The sequence below is a fragment of the Muntiacus reevesi genome, chromosome 22 (genome assembly GCF_963930625.1).
Source record: "Muntiacus reevesi chromosome 22, mMunRee1.1, whole genome shotgun sequence".
Lineage (NCBI taxonomy): Eukaryota > Metazoa > Chordata > Mammalia > Artiodactyla > Cervidae > Muntiacus > Muntiacus reevesi.
In genome coordinates this window covers 47,184,720-47,208,864 of record NC_089270.1, presented here as the reverse complement: position 1 = coordinate 47,208,864, position 24,145 = coordinate 47,184,720, and the positions used below count along the sequence as shown (strand labels likewise).

At 39.5% G+C, this 24,145-nt stretch overlaps 1 protein-coding gene across 3 annotated transcripts in view; it reads left to right on the top strand.

The window, feature by feature from the left end:
- The first annotated feature begins 4,554 nt into the window (after window positions 1–4,554).
- The window catches only part of SLAIN2 (SLAIN motif family member 2), a 70,362-nt gene continuing 50,771 nt past the window's right edge, over window positions 4,555–24,145 (top strand). For 2 of the 3 annotated variants that reach the window (XM_065914151.1, XM_065914150.1), the window contains exon 1: window positions 4,555–5,225. In XM_065914151.1, coding sequence (XP_065770223.1) covers window positions 4,837–5,225 — 389 coding nt within the window. In that variant the 5' untranslated portion in view covers window positions 4,555–4,836. The remainder of the gene's footprint in view (window positions 5,226–24,145) is intronic. The other variant, XM_065914152.1, reaches the window with a different exon arrangement.

Genomic DNA, 24,145 nt, shown 5'->3' with positions numbered 1-24,145 from the left:
AATCCTAGAGAGATAACGGGGACTTTTATCAACTTGGAGATTTGGATGATTCTTAATAAAGTTTCTTCTATCCTTGAATGGTAGGTTCCCTAGAACATCATGGATATTCAGAAGTGATTCACAGTTTTCTTTTCCAGCATCACTGTTCTGCTGATACACTACTTTAAAAAAGGAAGAAATAATACATTTTATTTAAAATCTTATCTTCTCTTTTGCTGTCACAAAAAGGGTGGGAGATTAGGTATTGTTTCATTTGGGGCTCAGACAATAGCCTCCTAAGACTGTTCACCTGTGTCCTGATCATGGGCCTTCCCATCTTTACATCAATATAATACATGCCCCCAACAGTGAGATAGGGGGCCACTCTTGACCAGAGGACCTTCTTAAGGAAGTGATGCCTGACATCATGGCCACTTTTGAGGCATCCCATAACTGTAAGATCTAATCAATGTTGACTGGAAAAATTTTAGGTCCAAATCCTGGGCTCCTCTTCTTTTTGTTCCCAAGATTTCAGTTCAGAGTCTCTTACACGCATAGCCTTTGAAAGTTCCCGAGATTCCTTCTTAAAGTAGTATGTGCCAAGACAGTAAAGAAAAGGCCCCAAGATAGACCAGGAGGAGGTAGATCTCGGGGGGAAATGCTGGTGAGGATTAGGTGAGGGAGAACATCTAGGAAATGACTAGCCCGGTGTGTGCCTGTGATGACAAAATGGATGTGCTAAACAGACAAGCTTTCTTCAAAGAATTTGAGCATTTTTAAAACAAATGCAAATATTTCTGTAACTGCCCAGTAATTCCTAAACTCCTTTTGGGCATATGCTCATACATACACATAAACATATTGGTTTAGAATTTTAGGACTGCTGAATATCTTTAAACCATTGAGTAATGGTTTTTACTTAAATACTTTTGGTGGTTTGTAATATTTTCCACTTTGTTAGGAGTTTTGCCAGAACTAACATGCAAGTAGAAACAAGTTATGGAAGGCGCCACACCTGCTTAGAAAAGAAGTAACTCCTTCATTCAGCAACAAAGCAAACTGATCATAAAAGACAACACCTGAAGAGCTCGTTGGGCTAACCGTGATGCTTTCACAGACACCTCCCAGCTTTATTCCTCATACTTACATGAGGTCACTTTTAGAGTGACTTTAAAAATATGCTCTAACAATTCAGAATCACCAGAGAATACAGTATTGCAGTTAACCTGAAAGAGAAAGATAGTTTTAGGATGGAATGTAAAATTCTTGTCCTCATGCTTTTCAGTGAAAACCTAAGATTTTCTCTCCTTGGCAATTTGTAAGGGCTGTTGGCATTCAGGATGTGGAGAAGTGTTGAAGATGACGTATGTGTATGACATGCTGCTCTTTTGGAAGAGGAAATATAATTAAGAAAATCAACCGTTCAACATTATTAGGAATCTCCACCTTAATGATCTGAGACATAACAAATACATTTATCTGAAATCCACTTGACCTAAATCCATCCATTCATTCAACATTTATTAATGTCTACCACATGGCAGGCACTGCTCTTGGCACCAGGCATCAGTGAATCCTGTTTTCACACAGTTCACATTCTGCTGGGGAGAGATAGGCAATAAACCACAGGAAGAAACAGATGATGTATCAGAGGAAAAATTAAAAGGTTAAGAGGGTAGGGAACGGTAAGGATGCTATTTTGTGAGGGTCATAATAATGAAGATAGTGAACTTAGGTGGTTATATTTGAGCTGAGACCTGAATGAAGGGAGATTAGTAATGTGACAGTAAGGAAGAAGAGTTGACCCTGGATAGAGGGAATAGCAAGTGCAAAGTCCCTAAAGTAGAGATCTGCATGGCATGTTTGAAGAACATCAGAAAGGCCAGTGTGACTGGACTAGGGTGATGGAAGGGAAGAATAGGGTACTCAGTGAGATACCTGAAGCAGTTGCCAGGTATCCAATCTTACAGGCCAAGGAAAGGACCTGAGATATTTAAGTATGTTAAGAATCAAGTAGAGGATCCCCAGCAAAGAACTGACCTGGTCTGACTTACACAAAGGATCATCTGGTTACTATGTGCATCACAGATTGTAAGCAGCAACGTGGAACAACCCATTAAGACAGAACCACAAGAAAAGATAGCAGCTTGAACTAGAGGTGGTGCTAGGAAGTATTCAAACATATTTTGAATATAAGGCCAGAGATTAAAGTCAAGTAGGTGGTGCTATTGGTAAAGAGCCCACCTGCCAATAAGAGATGTGGGTTTGATCCCTGAATCGGGAAGATTCCCTGGAGAAGAAAATGGCAACCTACTCCTGTATTCTTGCCTGGAGAACCCCATGGACAGAGGAGCCTGGTGGGCTATGGTCCATAGTGTTGCAAAGAGTTGGAGTGACTGAAGCAACTTAGTTAGCACACATGCACCATATTTATGGTATAACTAGAATCTGCCATCCAGGCTTCTGATGACGCATTCATTCCTTCACATTACACCAACCTCTCCCTGTCCCATGAACTCCATAATGTTATATAAACTATTATTCTTTTCAAGGAATATATTTGGAATGTTCTTGTTACAGAACCTAGCTGGTTGGGATCTATTTTGCAAACCATTAGATGCACGTGAAGGTGCTCTATGTAAAGCAACCATGAAGTTTAACCCTCTGGTGACTAATTCAGATGTGCGAGAGACAGCAATGATATTTAGACCTGCATTAAACAGGTAATATATACTGCTTCACAGTTACTGTAATGCAAAGACATTCTTTGACTAGGTGTGCTTAGCTAGGAAAATATTCTACCTGTTTATAGTTAGCAAACATTGAAAATACTCAATGCTTTTTCTTTGCTATGAATAAACATCTATCTGGTCCTTGACCTATCAGAATTTACCTTCCTCATAACTTTCAACAAGCCAAATATTGAATGTCCACTGTGTCAGGCACTTTACTAGACCTGGAAAACTAAAATGAACGGTCCCTTTTCATCAGATACAAAGACAAAAAGAGTTGAAAGTGACTTAGAAAAAGAAGCAAATTTTTCAAAAGTAGAAATACCTGTTGAAAATTATTGATCAGGTAATGCTGATCAATGTACACAAGTTTGAGCAAGCTCCAGGAGATACTGAAGACAGTGAGGCCTGCCATGCTGCAGTCCACCGGGTCGCAGAGGGTCGGACATGACTTAGCAACTGAACAACAGCAATGCTACAGTAAACAGAAAAACTAGATCTTCTTGGAATTGTCAGGAAAAGATTTCCTAAATAGGTGAGCCGGAGTTTTAAGAAAAGAATCAGACTTGGCAGGTAGAACATTCAGTATAAGGAAGATGCAGCGCAGGAGGACTAGAGGGTAGAAGCAAGTATGACTGGGCATGTGAGTCCACATCCAGGGGTAATTGGACTGGGTCATTGTTAGCAAAGGGTGGAGGAGGCAATTAGAGGAAAGCTGCAAACAGAAACCAGTAGTTCACAACTGAGGTCTCAAGAGCACTGAACGTGATCAAAACAAAGAGTGTGTGTGTGTGTCTCATTCATTTCCGACTCTTTGTGACCCCATGGAGTGTAGCCCACCAGGCTCCTCTGCCGACGGGATATCCGAGCAAGAAAACCGGAGTGGGTTCCATTTCCTTCTCCAGGGGATCTCCAGGGATCGAACCCAGGCCGCTTCTGCCTCCTGCATTGGCAGGCAGATTCTTTACCACTGCACCACCTGGGACAAATTACAAACGGGTGCCACTGAATACAAATTTTTAGTCATACTTCTCTCAGCGTTTATCAGTATTCGTCAACATGTTTACTAAGTACTTTCAATACGGAACCTTTTAAAGGGAAGACACAACATGGAAAAGGTTTTCAGAAGAAAACAATACAAAGAAGAAATTATGCATCGACTAACAGGAAAAGTTGAGAAAGGAGCAGTTTTCTATCCCTGCTTCCATGAGTGTGCTGAAAACAGCAGCGAAGTCGGGAAAATTGTTCTAGATAATGCCTTTATCTAATGCACAGTGTCTCTCCGTAGTAAGCACTCAACAATTTATGGTTATTCTTTTGACCTTAGACCTCTCTTAAGCACTTGAGATTTGGCTTTCTCGTTTTCAGAGGAAGAAACGGGTCACAGATGGTCTGCGGCTCCTGCCAGAGCCGACAAACCCCTTTCAAGAAGGCATCGACTATTTGTTGAACACACGAAGTAAACTCTTTCCACCGGGCCAGGCTCAGCGCCACCAGAGAACCCGCTTTGAAGGAGAACAGGATCGGACGCTGGACCCACAGGCGGGTGTTCAGCCAGAGCTGAGTGGGGCTGAGTCTCGACTTGCAACCTTAGTCCCATCCGCCGCCTGGGCCACACCCCCTCGGGCCCCTCCTGCGCTCGGAATCGCTCGTCTCACACTGCGCAGCAGTGTCCCGCCTCCGCCAACGCTCCGAACACGTCCCTTCCGGCTTAAGGCCCGCCCCACACGGCCCCACCCCACCAGCCTCGCCCATGGCCACGCCCCTCCGCGAGATCTGAGCTGGGTTCCTAGCGCCGGTCGGCGGCCGGTCCACCCACGACGCTCTGAGGTCACCCACTGGGCCGGGCTGAGGGGGGCGGAGGGACGGAGGGAAGATGGCTGCCGAGGCCGGATATTGGCGCCGCCTCCCCCAATCCTGGAGCCGGCGCAGATGAGGCGGCTCGGCTGGGTCCGGCGACGCTTGGGAACCGGAGCAGGAGGGACACTGGCGGTGGGGCCTGGCCTTGCTATATGCCGGCGCCTCGGCTAGAGTGAGCGGCGGCGGCAGCGCCTCTTTCCTCCGGCTCTTTCCCTGTCGCTGTGAGTCCGAACGGGTGGCGGGCGGCAGAGGCAGCGGGGCCGGGATGGAGGACGTTAACTCAGACGTGAACGCGGACCAGGAGGTGCGGAAACTGCAGGAGCTGGTGAAGATGCTGGAGAAGCAGAACGAGCAGCTGAGGAGCCGCTCCGGGGCCGTGCAGGGCGCCGCCTCCTTGGGGCCCGGCAGCCCAGTTCGGGCCGGCGCGTCCACTCCCTCCTCCGGCACGGCGTCTCCTCGGGGCTTCCCCTTGGGCCTCAGCGCCAAATCGGGCAGCGGGGCCGGGTCGGGCCCGAGGCGAACGAGTAGCGAGGAGCTGCGGGACGCCACCTCCTTGCTGGCAGCGGGCGAGGGCGGTTTGCTGGACGAGGTGGAGCCGCTGCGGCCCGAGGAGCTGGAGCGCCTGTCAGGCTGGGAGGAGGAGGAGGAGAGCTGGTGAGCGCGGGGCTCCGGGCCGGGGCAGGGCGGGGACGGGCCCCGGGGCGGAGAGCGTCTTCTGAGGGTCCCCCGGTAAGACACCTCGGTTTGTGTAGCGGGGTCCGCTTTCTGACTCATGGATTTCTTGCTTTGGCAGCGGTAAGGTCAGCGAGAGTTGGGGATTCGAGGCTGGCTAGAGGAACAGGGTTTGTAGCTAGTTCTTCTCTGGGTGGGGGACCCTCTGGGCTTCGGGCCCCTTGGGGTCTGGGGACTGGCACAGCCTAGGAAGGGCTGCTCGCCGTGGGAGGAGTCGGAGATGGGAAACTGTTTTTGTAGGAAGGGATCTTGCTTTGTGTGAAATCCTGGCTTTCGGATGGTGGCCTGGGCATTTTGGGTATCGGGGAGGGGGGTCTGTTTGATGAGGTGTCACCCGGTGCGGGGAGCAGACCGGGGTAATCGAAGTCCGCGCGGTGGTCATCGTTTTGGACCAGTGGGAGTTGGGTGCATTTCTGGTGGCAGTGGGGAAACCGTGTGAATCAGCACTCCCCCTTGAGTAGTGGGGTGAAGCTTGCTTTGTGTGAAGAGGGCAGAGGATGGTGTCGCTTTGTGTAAGAGTCAACGGTGGAACAAGAGCCCTGACTCTCATTTTTTAAACAAGAATTGGGTCTGGCGTTTTTCTAAGCTGTGAAGTGACAGTTTTCCATCTTTCATTTCTATGTCATTCTAGAGGCAGAGAAAAAGAGCCCTATTTAAAAATGTGAGCCGAACTGTATTGTCACAAGCTACTTGATAAAATTGTGACCCACGGCATAATATCACTTCCATATATAGAGAGGACTTGAGAGGCGGTTTCCTTCGTGTTTTATGGCAATTGCATAAAAATATCTGTGGGAAATTCTTAATTTGTCTTTTTTTTTTTAAGTTTTAATCTTTTAGCTAAAGTGTCTGTTCTTTGTTGAAATTGAAACTTCTAACTTAGTGAAATTGAAATCCTTCATAGACGCTGGTTTTGCAGGGCTGCAACTTTACAGAATGTCCTGATACAGTTGAGAGCTTTGCCTGGATTCAGGCCCTGGCTCTGCTACTCACAGCTGTACGACCTTGGGCAAGTTACTCTGAGCCTCACTTTCTTCCTCCTATTTGATGAAGAAAATAATAGTTCTTTATTCTATGGAGTTGTGAAGATCATGTGAGATAATCCATGTATCCTTTTAGCATGAGTCTGGTATATAAGATCTCTGACACTCGCTGCTATTACTCTTAAGCCAAGTTGTTAAAACTAAGAAATATTTATTTAGCGAATGCTTCCAGGATCTTGTGGGAGATTCTTAAATTTGATCCCTGTTCATTAAGGCAGTTACATTCTTGTTGGGATGGGGTTGCGAAGAGTTGGACCGGACTTGGCAACTGAACAACAAAATAAGAAATAGGCTAGGCATACATAGTGAATTGCTTTAAAGATTGATAGGGACCAAAAGTACTGAGAGTGCTGAGAAATGGGGAAGAAAATAATAGTCTAAGGTAGTTGGGAAAACTTTGAGGAGAGGTGGAGCCTGAGGAGTGAGGGGCATTTTATGCTCTGACAAATTGCTAGAGCAGAGTCAGAGATATTTGTAACTCTCGATTAGAAAGGTTTGAAATACCAAGATACTCTTGAATATATGATGTCAAGCCTTTATTTTACTGCCAAGTGATACCAAATATAATTAGAACTGACTGTGGTAGTGACAGTTTTCATATTAGTGTGAAGTCATGTCCTCACAAAGGAATCCTAGGTATGTATACACTTTAAAAGAAGTGAGAATCATCTAAATACCATCACATGCCTCTTCCAAGTGATGATGATAATAATGCTCTTAATAATAACGAGGATTAGCTGCACTCATCCCCCATTTTAGATGATATATTCTTAGAACACACTAACTCCGATTGGAGAGGCTGATTAAGTCTTTCGCTGCTTTAGTTTCTGAGCATAGGGTTTGTTCAAGTAAAGTAAGTCTTTTAAAATACTACGCCAGAAGTTTCTTTTGGCCAGTTGGTTCCTGGTTACATGTCTTGATATTATAGATATCATACCCTTTTTCTGAAAAGGTTTGTGTGAATTAAAAGTTTGAAAATCATGTTTAAAGTGTTTTTGGAGTATGTGTATGAAGTATTAAGTTATAAAGGGTGGTGGGTGTTAGCAGCAGTAAGAGAAAGATTTTAAGTCAGGAGTTTTTCTTAGCAAACTAAAAATCTACTTTCTGTAACATACACGTTTCTTTCTTTTTCATTTAGGGAAATTTTTTTTTTTCCTAAATGCATACCACAGAATGCCATTCCTGAAGGTGTTAGTAGATATTGTATGAACAAATAATTGTTGGTCTGAGATCAGATATATCTGGGGAAAAAGTGCAAGAACAACGAAAGAGGTTTCTTTTATGCTGAACTTTTTTGATAATGCTAGTATGTGTTGAATATAGTAAATCTCTTAAGTGGTATGGTTTGTCTCCTAAACTTATTTGAGCTCCCAAGGAACTAGTTTCTGTAGAACACACTTAGTAACCAGTATTGTACTTAGTGAAGATGAAACTGGCAACCCACTCAGGTATTCTTGACTGGAGAATCCCATGGACAGAGGAGCCTGGTGGGCTGCAGTCCATGGGGTTGCAAAGAGTCAGGCATGGCTGAGTCACACACACACAGTACTTTTAGTACTGACTTTCACTTTTTTTGTTTTAAGACCCATCTTCATGATACATTTTATACCATAGTTTAGTACACACATGTATGTGAATAATTGAGACAGTTTCACAAAACTATACTTAGTATATATGTTAAAGCACTAGGATTTTCTGTTTCTTTGGGAAAAAATTCTGGTTACAATTCACTAAGCTGATTTGGTGACCCTAATGGTAATTATTAGTTTGAAAAATACTCTTATAAAAAAAAATACTCTTATAGAACTACTCAGAAAAATCTAGAGAAGGAAACTTACGTTATTGTGTATCCCAGTGTGTCACGCAATGCCAGGCAACTTATAAACAATTTTGCATTTAATTGCACTTAATTTTTTATCCATTTATGAGGTAGGTATCATTTTTCAGGTAAGGAAACTTAATCACTCTCTAAGCATCAAATAGCAGACAGTAAATGATGGAGCCAGGATTTGAATCCAGGTCTTTATAACATCATAGCTTATGTTGTTCCCACCTTATTTTGCTTTCTCTAAGTATAATTCCTTTTCCACCTGAGTAGCCCCTTACAATATTTGAATACTGCCATCATAACCCTACTGACTCCTCCCTACCACACACTGAGCACTCTAATCTCCAGCGTAAAACAACCTCACTTTGTTTCCTTCTTGTTATTTAGCCCCTAAGTCGTGTCTGACTCTTTTGTAACCCTATGGATTATAGCCCACCAGTCTTCTCTGTCCATGGGATTCTCTAGGCAAAAATACTGGAGTGGATTGCCATTTCCTTCTGCAGGCGATCTTTCTGACCCAGGGACCGAAGCTGCTTCTCCTGCCTGGCAGGTGGATTCTTTACTACTGAGCCACCTAGGAAGCCCTTTAATCATTCTAACTTAATGTAATTCTCTCATCTTTCAACTGTGGTCATTTTTCTCTTAATAAATTCTACTTGTTCCTTGTCATTAAATGTGTTACCCAGAACTGTACTCGGCATTTTAGATGATATTTGACCAGTGTGTGCTGGATACGTTTTGCATGAGCTAAATGCTGTTATTTGGAACCAAGTATTTCATTAACAGTTTTGACTCCTGTTACTTATGCTTAATATGAGTCAGTAGTTTCAATTACACTCTGTATTTTTATACATGGGTTATTAAACCAAGTCTTCCTAACCCTGGTTTTCTTTAATGAATTTTTTTAGCTTAAAGATATTAACTTTTTATATTTTGTTAGTCTTGATTTAGGCATTTAAATTAGGCATCTAAACCTATTCCTTGCAACTTTTTTGGTCATTTTCATATTTTGTAGACATACCTAATGGGTCTTCATTCGGGTTGTTAATAACAATATTAAAATTACAGAGTAAAGGGCTCTAAAGTATGCAGCTCAACTAGACTTCCTCCAGAGTAACATCATTAGTCTACATACATTGTGGTTGTTCAATAAGTACTAGTACTACTTCTTCTTATCAAGCCTATATGCCATTTTGCCTATATGGATATTATGAAAGATTTTGCCAAATGTCTTGCTGTAATTAAGCTATATGGTGCCTACAGAGTTCCTACCTACAGTTAAGTAAACTTATCAAAATAGAAATTGCAGTTAATTTGGTTTCACTTGTTCATGATGAATCTTCTGGTTTTTTCCTTTTCTAACTTTATATTTTGTTTAACATAATTTTGAATTTTGCAAGGAATCAGTCAAGCAATTTCTAGACATTGCTTCTTTTTTGCTTTAGAAATTATATTTCCTCTTATTCAGGCTTTTGACCCTTCCATGATATTTTGGATCAACAGCAATAATTTGGTGATACATTTTCAGTTATTTTCCATTATTAAGAAGAGTAGGTCTAACCCTGTTTCAAGCTGCCTTTCAGCTTACTATCACCTTGACTCAATTTGAACTTCAATTTCCCTCAATTTAGCCTCCCAACAATTCAAAGTTTGTAGTTCAGTACTGTTGGCAGCATACATATTGCTTCTGTGCAGCAGATCCCCAGAACCCTCCCATCCTGCATGACTGAAACTTTATACTCAAAGAACAGCAACTCCTCACCCCTACTACTCCCAGCTCCTGGCAAGTGCTGTTCTATGTACTCTTTCTGTGAGTTTAACCACACTAGATACCTATAAGTGGAGTCATGAAGAATTTGTCCCTTTGTGACAAGCTTATTTCACTAAGCATGATTTTCTTAAGGTTCATCCGTGTTGTAGCATATGATAGGGCTTCCTTCTGTTTTTAAGGCTGAATAATAGTCCACTGTATGTATATAGCACACCTTCTTTTTCCATTCATCTTTTGGTGGATGCTTTCATTGCTTCCATTTCTTGGCCGTTGTGAAAAATGCTGCTATGAATGTGGGCCTACTAATAATCTGTGCAAGTCCTTGCTTTCGCTTCTTGTGGATTCATAACCAGAAGTGGAGTTTTGGGATCAAATGGTAATTCTACGTTTAATTTTTTGAGGAGCCACTGTATTGTTTTCCACAGCAGCTAAACCATTCTGCATTCCAACCAGCATTACACAGAGGTTCCAGTTTTTCCACATTCTTGCCAAAACTTACTCCGATTCATTCTGAGTTTTTAAATTTTTAGATTATTTTTGGCTGTGCTGGGTCTTCATGGCTGCGTTTGGGCTTTCTCTAGCTGTGGTGTGTGGGCTTCTCATTGAGGGGCTCTCTTGTTGCAGACCACCAGCTCTGTGGTGTGTAGCCTTAGCAGTCGCAACACGGTCTCAGCAGTTGCGATGCCTGGGCTTAGTTGCCCAACAGCATGCAGGATCTTTCTGGACCAGGGATTGAACCAATGTCCCCTACATTGCAAGGTGAATTCTTTACCACTGGACCACCAGGGGAGCTTCACTCTGAGTTTTTATATGGTGTGAAGTAGGGGTCCAAGTTAATTCATTTTGCATGTGGACATCCAGTTGTCTCTGTACCACTTGTTGAGAAGACTTTTCTGTTCCCATTAATTGTCATCACACCTTTGTCAAAATTCAGTTGCTTATAAATGTATGGGCTTATTTCTGGACTCTCAATTCTGTTCTGTTGATCTATCTGTGACTATCCTTGTACCAGTACTACACAACCATAATTACTATAGATGTGAAATGATTTTGTTTATTTTAAGATTGTTTTGGCTCTTCAGGGAGTTTTGTATTTTCATATGAATTTTAGGATCAACTTGTAAATAACAACAACAACAACAACAACAACAAACCCCTGAAATTTTGATAGGGATTCTGTTAAATCTGTAGGTAAAATTGGGATTTTAACTATTGAGATCTTAACAGTATTGATTTTTAATTTTTTTCAGCTTTTAAAATTTTCAGTGTAGAAGTGTTATGTTTCTTTAGTTAATTTTATTTTAGTCATTTTATTCTTTTTTAATGTCACTGTAAATGGAATTGTTTTTCTTAATTTCATTTTTGGACTCTTCTTTACTGCTGTATAGAAATACAGTTGATTTTTGTGTATTGATGTCATTGTCTCTTGCAATCTTACTGAGGTTGTTTATTAGCTGTGATAGTTTTTTTGGTGTGACTTCATAGGATTTTTTTATATATAAAATTTTATGTCATCTGCTGATAGAGATAATTTTACTTCTTTTTTCCCAGGCTGGATGCCTTTTAGTTCGTCTTCCTGCCTAAATGCCCTGAAACTAGAACACCAGTATCATGTTGGGTACAAGCAGTGAAAGAAGACATCCATCAGTGTGATTTTTATTGCTGTTTTATTTTTAATAATTGCTAACAATTATTTATTGCATTAACACATGATGGATACTATACTAAGCACTTTATATGCTGTAATTCATCTTTTTGATAACCTAGTATGGTCATTCTATTATTAATCCCCATTTTAAAGGTTAATTAAATTAAATTAAAGCTTAAATAACTTGTTTATAGTCACTCAAATATATGGACAAGGTAGGATTGGAACACAGATACTCTGACTGTATTTAAACATTTTCAACCGTTGTGTGTTTGCATGCTTAGTCATGTCCAACTCTTTGCGTCCCCATGGACTGTAGCCTGCCAGCCTCCTCTGTCCATGAAATTTTCTAGGCAAGAATACTGGAGTGGTTTGCCATTTCCTCCTCTAGGAGATCTTTCTGACCCAGGGATCAAACCCACAGCTCTTGTGTTTCCTGCTTGGCAGGCTGATTTTTTACCACTGTGCCACCTGGGAAGCCTTTACCTAATTCTAATTATCTGTATTTTTTTGTTATTCTTCATAGATTTGTACTGTTATTCACCTTTAGCTATTTTATATTCCCCCTAATTCTTTTGATCATTTATCTTTTAACAACCTGAGCCCTAGGTACATTTTTGATTCCTTTATCTGATGACCTCTTTTGGTACTTATTATTCTTGTGCTGAAGTGGCCTTTAGAGCCCCGGGAGTCAGACTGTAGTCCCACCCTTGTCAACTGCATGACCTTGTCAGCTACTTACTGTCTGTGCTTGAGACTCTTCATTGTTCGTAGAGGTAATTATTATACCAGTCATATAGAATTAAATATGTGTAAAGCATTTACAAGTTCTTGGTACAAATTAAAAATATAGGTGTTAGCTTTGTCATCATCATCACCATTTTATTTTATTTCTACACTGGCCTGTCTTTGCAGTGAACTTGAAAAATTTAAACGTACAAAAGTAGAATGAACAATGAAATGAACCTTTACTTATCACTTATCTTTAACACTTACCAGCTCATGCCATTCTTGTTTCATCTATACCATTAAAACCTCCACCATTTGGACTATTTTGAAGTAAATTTCATCTCAAGCATCATATCATTACTAAATATTAGCAGAAGATATGGACTCTTTTTAAAAATAACTACAGTACCGGTTTCCCTTCTTTGATATGTGCTCTGAATGTTTTTAGATCATCACAATTACACCTTTTCTTTGTACTGGAACTGAAATTTGTATTAGGTAAGTAACATCATTCATATTTTTCTTTGGCCTATTGGCCTATAGTCAGCTCCTGTAATATCATCCTTAGTTTTATAATTATTTAGCATTTTTAATTAAATTTAGTTTTAGTGTCTTTGTGCTTTCATTTCTTAGTTGCGCCTTGGCAGGTGGAACCTTCCTGGATCAGGGATTGAACCTGTGTCCCCTGCATTGGCAAGTGGATTCTTATCTACTGCACCACCAGGGAGGTCCCCTTAAAAGTTTTTGAGATTGGAAATGTAAATTGTCCCTCATATCCTGGTAAATTTGCTTTACTTTAAATCAGTCGTAAGTTTATGAAGGCACTTTCACTCAGACCGCTCATCAATAAATTTTATCGATACTTTCCCCAACTCAGAGATAGATAGGTATGTAGTTTTTACTTACTGTATTTTTTTTCCTCATAGCTCTTCACTTTTGAGAATGGACTTTATTACCTGACCATTTTGTTTTACGTATGCTTTTTGTAGGGGACCGTTGGTAGAATTTGTAATTTAATATGATGAGCCCAGGTTTATAAAGCAATTTAATTTGTATACTTGCCACCACTTATGATTTGGCAGTGGCTCACTGATTAAAATCTTTAAGTTTTGTCTGCTGGATTCTTCTGTACCAAGGAGATGTTATTTTAAAGTAACATGGTCTGTGTGTGTATTAATTGAATCAGAAGTTATAGATCAGATGGGCATTTTATTCCCTTCTTAGCACTGGTTTCCCAGTGATTCTAACAGGACTTTATATTTTCTTTTTTCTTTAATGGAACAAATTCTTAAGAGAGCCTGTATGTGTGAGCATCCCAATGTTAGAACAGTTAGAGACATAATAATGCGTTTTCTTGCTTTCTTAAAAAACTGAATTTGACCAAGAAGGGCCACATGATTGGTAAAAGACATTGCAGTCATTATTGTTTGAGCATGTTCTTTATACCAAGTATTGTATAAGGCATTATATGCATGTTAAATCATTTAATCTGTTTTGAATTGTAATTGTATTTATTGTTATCCCCATTTTTTTTTCAATTAGAGTAAAATATACAAAACAAAAGCTTCACCATTTTAATCACTTTTAATCACTTTTCAGTGGCCTGTGAAGCACATTTGTGTTGTTGTGAGGTCATCTCCACTCTCCTTCTCTAGAACTTTACCTTTAGAAATTGAAATTTTGTATAAACAGTAACTCCCCATTCCCCTTTTCACCCTGCCTCCAGCCCCTCACCACCACCACCATTCTACATTCTGTGTCTATGAATGTGACTGCCCTAGGTACCAAATGTAAGTGGAATCATGTAGAATTTATCTTTTAGTGTCTGGTTTATTTCATTGTTATGTCTTCAAAGTTTATCTCGATCGTATGGATAGAAGGTGTCACGTTATCTTACTTGTCATCTTACAAGTAAGGAAATTAAACTTGAAGTCACACAGCTAATATAGTTGAGATTTATACCAAGTCTTAAAACCATGCCTGATAAATAAGATTTTATCTTGATTTATTTAACCTGTAGATAGATTGATTTTTTAAGATTTATTCTGTATAACTCTGGAGATCATCACTAGGACAGTAGGTATACATTGTTGTTGCTCAGTTGTGTTCGACTCTTTGCAAACCCATGGATTGTTCGGTACGCCAGGCTTCCCTGTCCTTCACCATCCCCCGAAGTTTGCTCAAACTCATGTCTGTTGAGTCAGTGATACCATCCATCCAACTCTCTCATCCTCTGTCATCCCCTTTTCCTCCTGCCTTCAGTCTTTCCCAGCATCAGGGTCTTTTTCAATGAGTTGACTCTTCACATTAGGTGGCCAAGGTATATATTAGAGGTAAGCAAATATTTAATTAATAGAAGGAAAATGTTCTAGCAGAGCTGTTCCTAGACAGTATGAACTGCCTTTAAAGAGTGTTGTGAGTAGCTTTTAGCAGTAAAAGTTAATTGTCTTGTGGCAAGGGATGTTAGAAAGAGGTAAAAGTTGAATTTGATTACTTCTAAGTGTTCTTTTAAATTCTGTTTCTGTGATTAAAATATTGTAGTCTTTTGGGAACATAAAATACCTTCAAGACAAAGTGCTAAGCTTAAATGTGGGAGAGATCTTTAGGCATCATAGAGTTTTTATAAATCTATGACACATTTCTTTGAATATCCTTAGTAATGGCAGCTTCTTTTCCTGTTGAGGGTAGGTTTGAGTTTTAAAAACTGTCTAAAGTCATTATTATGCCTAGTGAATAAAAATGGGTTAAGAAGATACTTGAAGCTCTTAGCAGTGTTAAGTCCAGTTCACCTTTTCCCTAGATTTACTTTGCTGTCGTCAGGAAATTTCATGAACGTTCAGGCCTATTACCTTTTAATGTTTGTTCTGTATAGAGTATCTTCTTTTTCTCTCTGAAATTCTAAATTTCCCACTTGGCTTACTTCCTCTTTGATGTTACCTACTACTGTTTATGTTTCTTTTTAGAGCATGTGTAATATCATAATGTCTTCTTTGGTCTGTCTTGTCTAGATTGTGAGCATTTTAAGCAGAGGGAACAGTATCATATTCATCTTTGTGTATCGGGCTTTCAGAATCTTGTGAGTAGTAAGAGTTCAGTTATATTAAGTTGAATCAATCTGATTGTTAATGATAAATTGGAACTAGGTGAAGCTGAAAATAATGAGACCAAATTTTTTGCATGACTTGCATGACCCCAATGCCAGTTACAGTAAGGAATTTCACATGTAGTCTGCATAATGGCAATATTGAAACTGTACTCTCCCATGAGTTAATTAAAATACTGTCAAGATACAGTGTCTTATTAAAAAAATCAGTTTCAAAATTGTCTCTTTGGTAGGATAAAAAATATACCTTTTTTATGCATCTTTGTACATTTTATGATTTCTCAGTTTTCTGTTATGAACACAAGTTGCTTTTATAATTAAAAAATCCTAGTGATAAATCCTACTGATTTTAGTCAGTTTCACTAGTCTGTGGTCACACAGAGTAGGGATCGCAGTATAACATGATGGATGTTTAGGTCACTTCCATGTCTCGGCTATTGTGAATTGTGCCGCAGTGAACATTGTGGCGCGTGCGTCTCTTCAAATTGTGATTTCTCTGAATATATGCCCATAGTATACCCATAGTGGGATTGCTGAATCATGTGGTAGTTCTGTATTCAGTTTTTTAAGGAACCTCCATACTGTTTTCCATAATGGTTGTGCCAATTTACATTCCCACCCACAGTGTAGGAAGGTTCCTTTTTCTCCACACCCTCTCCAACATTTATTGTTGATAAATCTTTTGATGATGACCATTCTGACTGGTGTGAGGTGATACCTCATAGTAGTTTTGATTTGCGTACCTCTAATAATAACTGATATTGAGCATCTTTTTGTGTACTTTTTGGCCATCTGCATGTCTTCTTTGGAGAAATGTCTGTTTAATTTTCTTGGTTTTTTTTTCCGCCACCCATTTTTTTGATTGGATTGTTTGGTTTTTGTTTATTTGTTTGTTTTATTGAGGTACATAAGTTGCTTGTATCTTTAGAGGTTAATCCCTTGTTGGTTACTTCATTTGCAAATATTTTCTCCTATTCTGTAGGTTGTCTCCTTTGCTTTGCAAAAGCTTTTAAGTTTAATTAACTCCCATTCGTTTACTTTAATTAGATGGATCAAAAAGATATTACTGTGATCTGTAGTCTGTTTTTGTTGGGGGGAGGGATTCAAACAGCTTAATTTTCCAAGGATATCAGATAAAGAATTCTGAATCTTGGAGTTCACGTTCTGTGAGCCTTCTGGGTTTCTGATGTTGCTTGCTCTGCTCAGTCTCATTTTTGGGACTGCTCTGCGTGCAGATCCCTATGCCAGACTTCCTGAGGTACCTGGCTGGTGCTGATGCCCAGGTAACCCGAAAGGGCTCCTTTTCTCCCAAATTCCTGCTTTCTTGCCTTCTCTTGGGAGCATATCTATATAAATATATCAGTAAATTAGTTTAATTTTGACATGATTTTAAAAAATAATTTGGGTAGTAAATAGCATTAAATAATGTCTTAATGTAAATGCATTGGTTTATATTAATACTAATGTACTATTCCTAATAATGGTCTTCCCAGATGGCTCAGTGTTCAATAATCCTGCAAATGCAGGAGACGTGGGTTTGATGCCTGGGTTGGGAAGATCCCCTCCTGAAGGAAATGGCAACCCACTCCAGTATTCTTGCCTGGAAAATCCCATGGACAGAGGAGCCTAGTGGGCTGCAGTCCCTGTGGGGGTCACAAAAGAGTCAGGTACAATTTAGCAACTAAACAATAAAACAGCAACAAATTCATTGTAATAAAGGCTTGTGCTAGCCAAAGCACTCTGCATGTTGACTCCTGTTATGATAGTTTAGTAACAAAAGTGAACTTGTAAAAACATTTAGGTTTTAAGTCTTTCAGTAATACAAGTTCTTATTTTGCTTATTATTATTGTGTTCTGTTTACTCAAAAATCACATCCTGTGAACTTGTAAAAACATTTAGGTTTTAAGTCTTTCAGTAATACGAGTTCTTATTTTGTTTATTATTATGTTCTGTTTACTCAAAAATCACATCCTCTGTGATCTTTCATTTGGGAATCTAATGGAGGATGTGGGCACCTTTAGGAACAAACTAGATTATTTAAGAGGAAGACTCACAAAATGCAAAACATACAGTTTGCTTTAATCTTGGAAAAGGTTCAAATTCTGGAGTAAAATTGCAATTTCTTGAGAATATTAAGGAACTATAGGGAGGAGAGTAAAAAGTGATTATATCTTCTTGAAATGTGAAAAATAATAGATAAGCAAGATAATGATACCATGAAGTTTATGGAAATACTTAGAAATAGAGAAAGAGTGTTTAGTTAAAATTTAGAGGTTTAGAATTCATGAGGATGAATCAAACCATGTCCCACTTTTAACAGTTTACTAGAAGGAGATTCCTCCCATGCACAACCCTCCACTACTCCATTCAAGAACTTCTGCTCATCTGTGAGAGAGTCAGAAAGTACCCAACCATGTGTGGCTGTTAGGGGTTGTTTTGTTTGAAAAGTATGAGTAAGAAGCAAGGGGTGAGCCAGGCTAAGTCCACAAATAACCTCTATGAGTCTGAGAAACTTGAGGAATGGAATTTAGTAGATGCCATCAAGTTAGTGAGGAGGTTTTAAGTATATGCATTTAGTGCCTAATTAGTACTGTATTTTATAATTATAGAGATTATATTGTATGTCTTTATTAATAGCTAGTATATACAGAAAGAGTAAATTAATAATTGTAGGATGTGACTATCTTTTGAGTGAACCTGCTAATTTCCCCCCTAGGAGGGAGATAATGGGTTTTTCATTGACTTGTCTTAGTGAAACTCTTGTTTACCATTGGTAATTTTTAGCTCGGGCTGATCTGGAGAGGATTGAAAAAACAAAATCCCCCCCAAAAAGATGAATCCTAGAAACCTGAATCTGGAGGTTTGGAATTTGATGAATAGGTGCTGTAGGTTTCAATGCTAGTACTTGTCTATGACTGAGAGAGCTAACAACAAGTACTGTGTTAGGTACAATCATTTAGTTTTGTCTTAATTTATCTTTGGATTCCTGTTTAGCACCATGCATGGCCAGTGGTAGCTACCACATAAACATTTGTTTAAAGGACTGATTTTGGCTTTATACTAAGCCTTCTAGTGCTTAGAGTTTAACTTGGAAACATGAGAACAGAATTTGATTCTCAATAAAACCAGCAGTGAGAGTTGTTAAAAGAAAAATTTATATGGACTTAAATGTGAGAAAGTGAAAATGAAAGTGAAAGTCACTCAGTTCGGTGCGACTCTTTGTGACCCCATGAGCTATGTAGTCCATGGAATTCTCCAGGCCAGAGTACTGGAGTGGGTAGCCTTTCCCTCTTCCAGAGGATCTTCCCAACCCAGGAATCGAACCTAGGTCTCCTGCATTGCAGGCAGATCCTTTACCAGCTTCCAACAATGTACCAACAATGGGTACAGATAGATTGAAGGGTGTTTCTTGCCATTCTTTCTGAATCAAAAAGTGCAGGGGAAAGAATGAGTGCCTCTTTTGAACAGGATGAAGTAAAACCTGTGAAGATAGAAATTTGTTAGGAAACAAGTAAGAAAGTTGGTTTAAAATTCAACATTCAGAAAACTAAGATCATGGCCTCTGGTCCCATCACTTCATGACCAATAGATGGGGAAACAATGGAAACAGTGAGAGACTTTATTTTTGGGGGCTCCTAGATCACTGCAGATGGTGACTGCAGCTATGAAATTAAAAGATGCTTGCTCCTTGAAAGAAAAGCTGTGACCAACCTAGACAGCATATTAAAAAGCAGAGACATTACTTTGCCAACAAAGCTCTGTCTAGTCAAACCTATGGTTTTTCCAGTAGTCACATATGGATGTGCGAGCGAGATGGACTATAAAGAAAGCTGAGCACTGAAAAATTGATGCTTTTGAACTGTGGTGTTGGAGAAGACTCTTGAGAGTCCCTTGGACTGCAAGGAGATCCAACCAGTCCATCTAGAGGAGATCAGTCCTGGGTGTTCGTTGGAAGGACTGATGCTGAAGCTGAAACTCCAATACTTTGGCCACCTGATGCAAAGAACTGACTCATTGGAAAAGACCCTGATGCTGGGAAAGATTGAAGGCAGGAGGAGAAGGGGACGACGGAGGACGAGGTGGTTGGATGGCATCACTGACTCAGTGGACATGAGTTTGAATAGGCTCCAGAGTTGGTGATGGACAAGGAAGCCTGGTGTGCTGCAGTCCATGGGATCACAAAGAGTCAGACATGACTGAGCGACTGAACTGAACTGCAAAAAGTTGAATCATTGACTTGGAGACCATACTTTGCATGATCTCTGAAATCTAGGAGGGGGTTTTTGAATGTTGGAATATCCTTAACAAAATGGTGTTTTGAAAAGAATAGTGTGGCAGTAGTATGTGGGTGGCAACAGGAGATGTAGCTATTTTTGTGGGCTACAAAGCCAAGTCTGATCTCTACCCACCTCTTGGGTCCAGAAACACATAGCAAAACTGGAATTCAAATCAAAGTACTGAGTCCATGGTGATGGTCTTTCCACTTTATCCTAACAACTTATAATTTATTGCAAAAAAAAATCATATCAAGCTGAATGATTCAAGATCAGATTTAATTCTTCTTATAAAAAATTTGTGTGCTTAGTTGCACAGTCATGTCTGACTCTTTGTGACCTCATGGACTGTAGCCTGCCAGACTCCTCTGTCCATGGGGATTCTCCAGGCATGCATAATGAAGTGGGTTGTCATGCCCTCCTCCCAAGGATCTTCCCAACCAAGGGATCAAATCCAGGTCTCCTGCATTGCAAGAGGATTCTTTACTGTCTGAACCACCAGGGAAGCCCTACAAAAGTAATACCAAAATGATATTTTTAAGCAGTGAAGATGTTTTATATCTTCATTGCTTATAGAGAGTTAATTTACATTGCTTAAAAATAGCATTTTGATCTTACTTTCTTATATGAGAGAATTGATACTTTGGACCAAATACTTCTATGTTGTGAGGGGTGTCCTGTGTATTGTATGATGTCTAGCAACACCTCTGGCCAGGCAGAAATGTCATATGTTGCCAGATGTTTCCTGGGGGCAAAATCACCCCAAGTATTGCACTAAAGCATGCTTACAGTGTTTACTTAACCAGAAATATTTAGTGCTGTCTTGCAGGAATAAGTATCTGATTTAGTAACTTTGCTTCATACACATTTCTAAGTCATAAAATAATAATATTCTGAACATTAGGAAAAACTACTGTGTGCCAGGCAGTTATCTTTGGGAATAAGAATGGGCCATAAGAGATGATATGAATATTTCTGGCCCTGAGATGCTTGGAGTTGTATATGACAGAGAGTTAAATATATATAACTTGTATGTATACATACAATTGCAGGCTTGAACAGTAGAGGATTAGATTGGGTTTTCTCTCCAGGACATTGTTAAATACTTTCCCCCATCGCCCTAAAATGTATTTTATGCATTCTAACCATCTTGGTATACAGTATACTTTAGTAAGAAGGAATCCTTACATACTAACTCCTATCAAAGAGAAGAGAATGTCTGGACTGGCCTTAATATTAACTTTAGTGCTAAAAGCAGAGTATAATGTATTACTTGCTCTTCCTGCTCTGTCATGTAACATAAAGATATTAGCACTTTAATTACCTAATATTGTAGACTAACCTGTTATTGAGGTTAAATCCATATATTTGAATATATGTTTACCTTAATACATGTATTTTGATTTCTTCTATTCCTATTTGATTCATGTTTTTGCATAGTGGACAAAATGTTCTAATTTTACAATAATTCAAAAGTCTAATTTCAGAACCTGTAGGAATACTGCAAATAGGAGATTCTCTGAGTAGACAGTTGTTTCGTGTTTATTGTATTGATAAATCTTTGTTATCAGTGTTTAGTGAATTCTGACTTGCTGCTTTCACATCTTTTCTCAGATATTTTTGCAGAAACCTCAACACTAAGGAAAATATATATTAATTTTAAAAACCTAAGCTTGGTTGACAAACCATCAAAAGTCAGTGTATATTATTATTGGGCTTCCCTGGTGACTTAGACGGTAAAGAATCTGCCTGCAATGCAGGAGACCTGGGTTCGATCCCTGGGTTGGGAAGATCCCCTGGAGAAGGGAATGGCAACCCACTCCATTATTCTTGCCTGGAGAATCCCATGGACAGAGGAGCCTACAGTGGGCTACAGTCCATGGGGTTGCAAAGAGTTGGACATGACTGAGCAACTGACACACACACATACATTATTATTATTTAGGATTTGAAGGACATACTGTTTGCTAAAAGTTAAGACTTTTTAGCCATAAGAACTATGGTTTCTTAAACAGCTGAAGTTTTGTTTAAGGCATTTCACAGATAAAATTAGCTGTTAACAAGCAAAATACTCTTAAGACAATCAGTATGGACCACACACATTTCATGAAATATATAGATGTGATACATGCTGTTGCTACAGTTTGCAGCATCTGGTATAGTTTGAGACCTCCAGTCTTCCTGATGTCTTTCCTCAAAAAGAAACAACTCATTTTCTGATTGCTACACTCCCAGTTAATCTCATTGTTACTATTGTTTTCCCATGATTATGCCTCAGCACTAGATGTTTGTCTTTTTAAAGAAGTCATTTCCCACCTCAGTTTTGTGGCATCCCAAGGAATATCAAAATTGTTTTTATTTTCTTAAAATTTTAAAAAAGCCACACCATACCAAAATGGGAATCAAAAGAATCATGAAATGAAAATGGAAGCATAGCATGTCACCATCCAGAAGTTTGAGATTTACCACTTTAAAACTTCTCTTCAGTCTGTTCTACTTGCTCTGCCATTGTTTGATTCACCATGTTGTGTTTTGCTGACATACTAGCGATTTATATCTGTATTCTATCCTACAGCTAATGTCATTTTGGGGCTTGTAAACGGTTCTGTTCTAAGACGTTATTAATGAATTTGCTTTGCAAATAATCACCACTGTTATTTACTAAAATTTCAAAAAGATTCTTATTGCATATAAACTGAAGATACTTTTCTTCAATTGCATAATTACATATAAACTGAAGATACTTTATTCAGTTGCATTGTGATTTTTTTCCTTGTAATAGTAGGATCAATTACAACTTTATATTTTGTGGTTCATAGGGCTTAGAAGAAAGTAGGGAACAGCCATTTGGATGATTACTATATTGAAGTCTTTACAAGTATCTTTGGCATTTTTTAAAATAATGGTATTAGTTGGAAAAATATGATAGTTAAGAGCAATTGTTCTCAAGCAATCATGGTTTTGCCACTTAACAGCTATGTCACCTTGGGCAAGTCATTTATCTCACTGTGCTTTAGTGACCTCATTTATAAAACAGGGATTATGATAGTACCTATCTCATAAGAGCTGTGTTTTCGTGGTGGCTTGGTGTTAAAGAATTCACCTGCCACTGCAGGATATGTGAATTCAGTCCCTGGGTTGGGAAGATCCCCTGAAGAAGGAAATGGCTACCCACTTCAGTATTCTTGTCTGGGAAATCCCATGGACAGAGGAGCCTAGCAGGCTACAATCCATGTGGTTGCAAAAGAGTCAGACATGACTTAGCAACTAAACAACAGCAACACAATCCTAATAGTTTATTAAATTATGTTTAGATGTGGTAAGACAAAAAATCTTGGGCTTCCCACATGGCACAGTGGTAAAGAATATGCCTGCCAATGCAGGAGACACAAGAGATGCAGGTTCGATCCCTGGGTCAGGAAGGCCTCCTGGAATAGGAAATGGCAGCCTGCTGCAGTATTTCTTGCCTGGGAAATTCCATGGACAGAGTAGCCTGGTGGGCTACAGTCCATGGGGTCGAAAAGAGTTGGACATGACTGAGCAACTAACACTTTATTCAGGATCAAATACTTAATAGTCTGGAAATGTCATTACTATTGCAGGGAATATATATTGAGCTTTGTGAAGACAGAGGCTCCAATCTTTTGCTTTGAGTATGCCTTATTCAGAAAATAGAGAAGGATGATTTTGAGGTATTCATATCTGATTTTCCTTAGCTTGTAAAAGTTTTCACACCAATCTGCAGAAGTTTTTCAGTAACAATTTTAATACAGCTTTTATTTTTGCTTTAAATTAAATCTTAACTTTATTAGCCTACTTTCAGCTGACTGCAACATGAAAAGTGATTATTGTGGTTATCTTAAATTCAGCAAAGTATCTCCAGTCTCCCATCTTACCCCCATCTTTTAATTATGTGTCTACTAAGTGTATGTATAGAAAAGTCAGGAAAAACCTACTCCAAACTATAAATATTAATAACCTCAGAGGACAGAATTGGTAGGGGGAAGATTATTATCACTTCTTTGTTGTTGTTCAGTCTTTAAGTCATGTTTGACTGTTTGAGACTCCATGGACTGCATGCAGCACACCCGGCTTCCCTGTCCTTCACCATCTCCCAGAGTTTGCTCAAACTCATGCCCATTGAGTCAGTGAAGCCATCCAGCCATCTCATCCTCTGTTGTCCCCTCCTCCTCCTGCCTTCACTATTTCCCAGCATCAGGGTCTTTCCAGTGAGTCGGCTCTTAGCATCAGGTGGCCAAAGTGTTGGAGCTTCAACCTGAGTTCTTCCGATGACTATTCAGGGTTGATTTCCTTTAGGATTGACTGGTTTGGTCTCCTTGCTATCCAAGGGACTCTCAAGAGTCTTCTCCAGCACCACAGTTTGAAAGCATCAGTTCTTTGGCACTTAGCCTTCTTCATGGTCATTCTCTGACATCTGTATATGA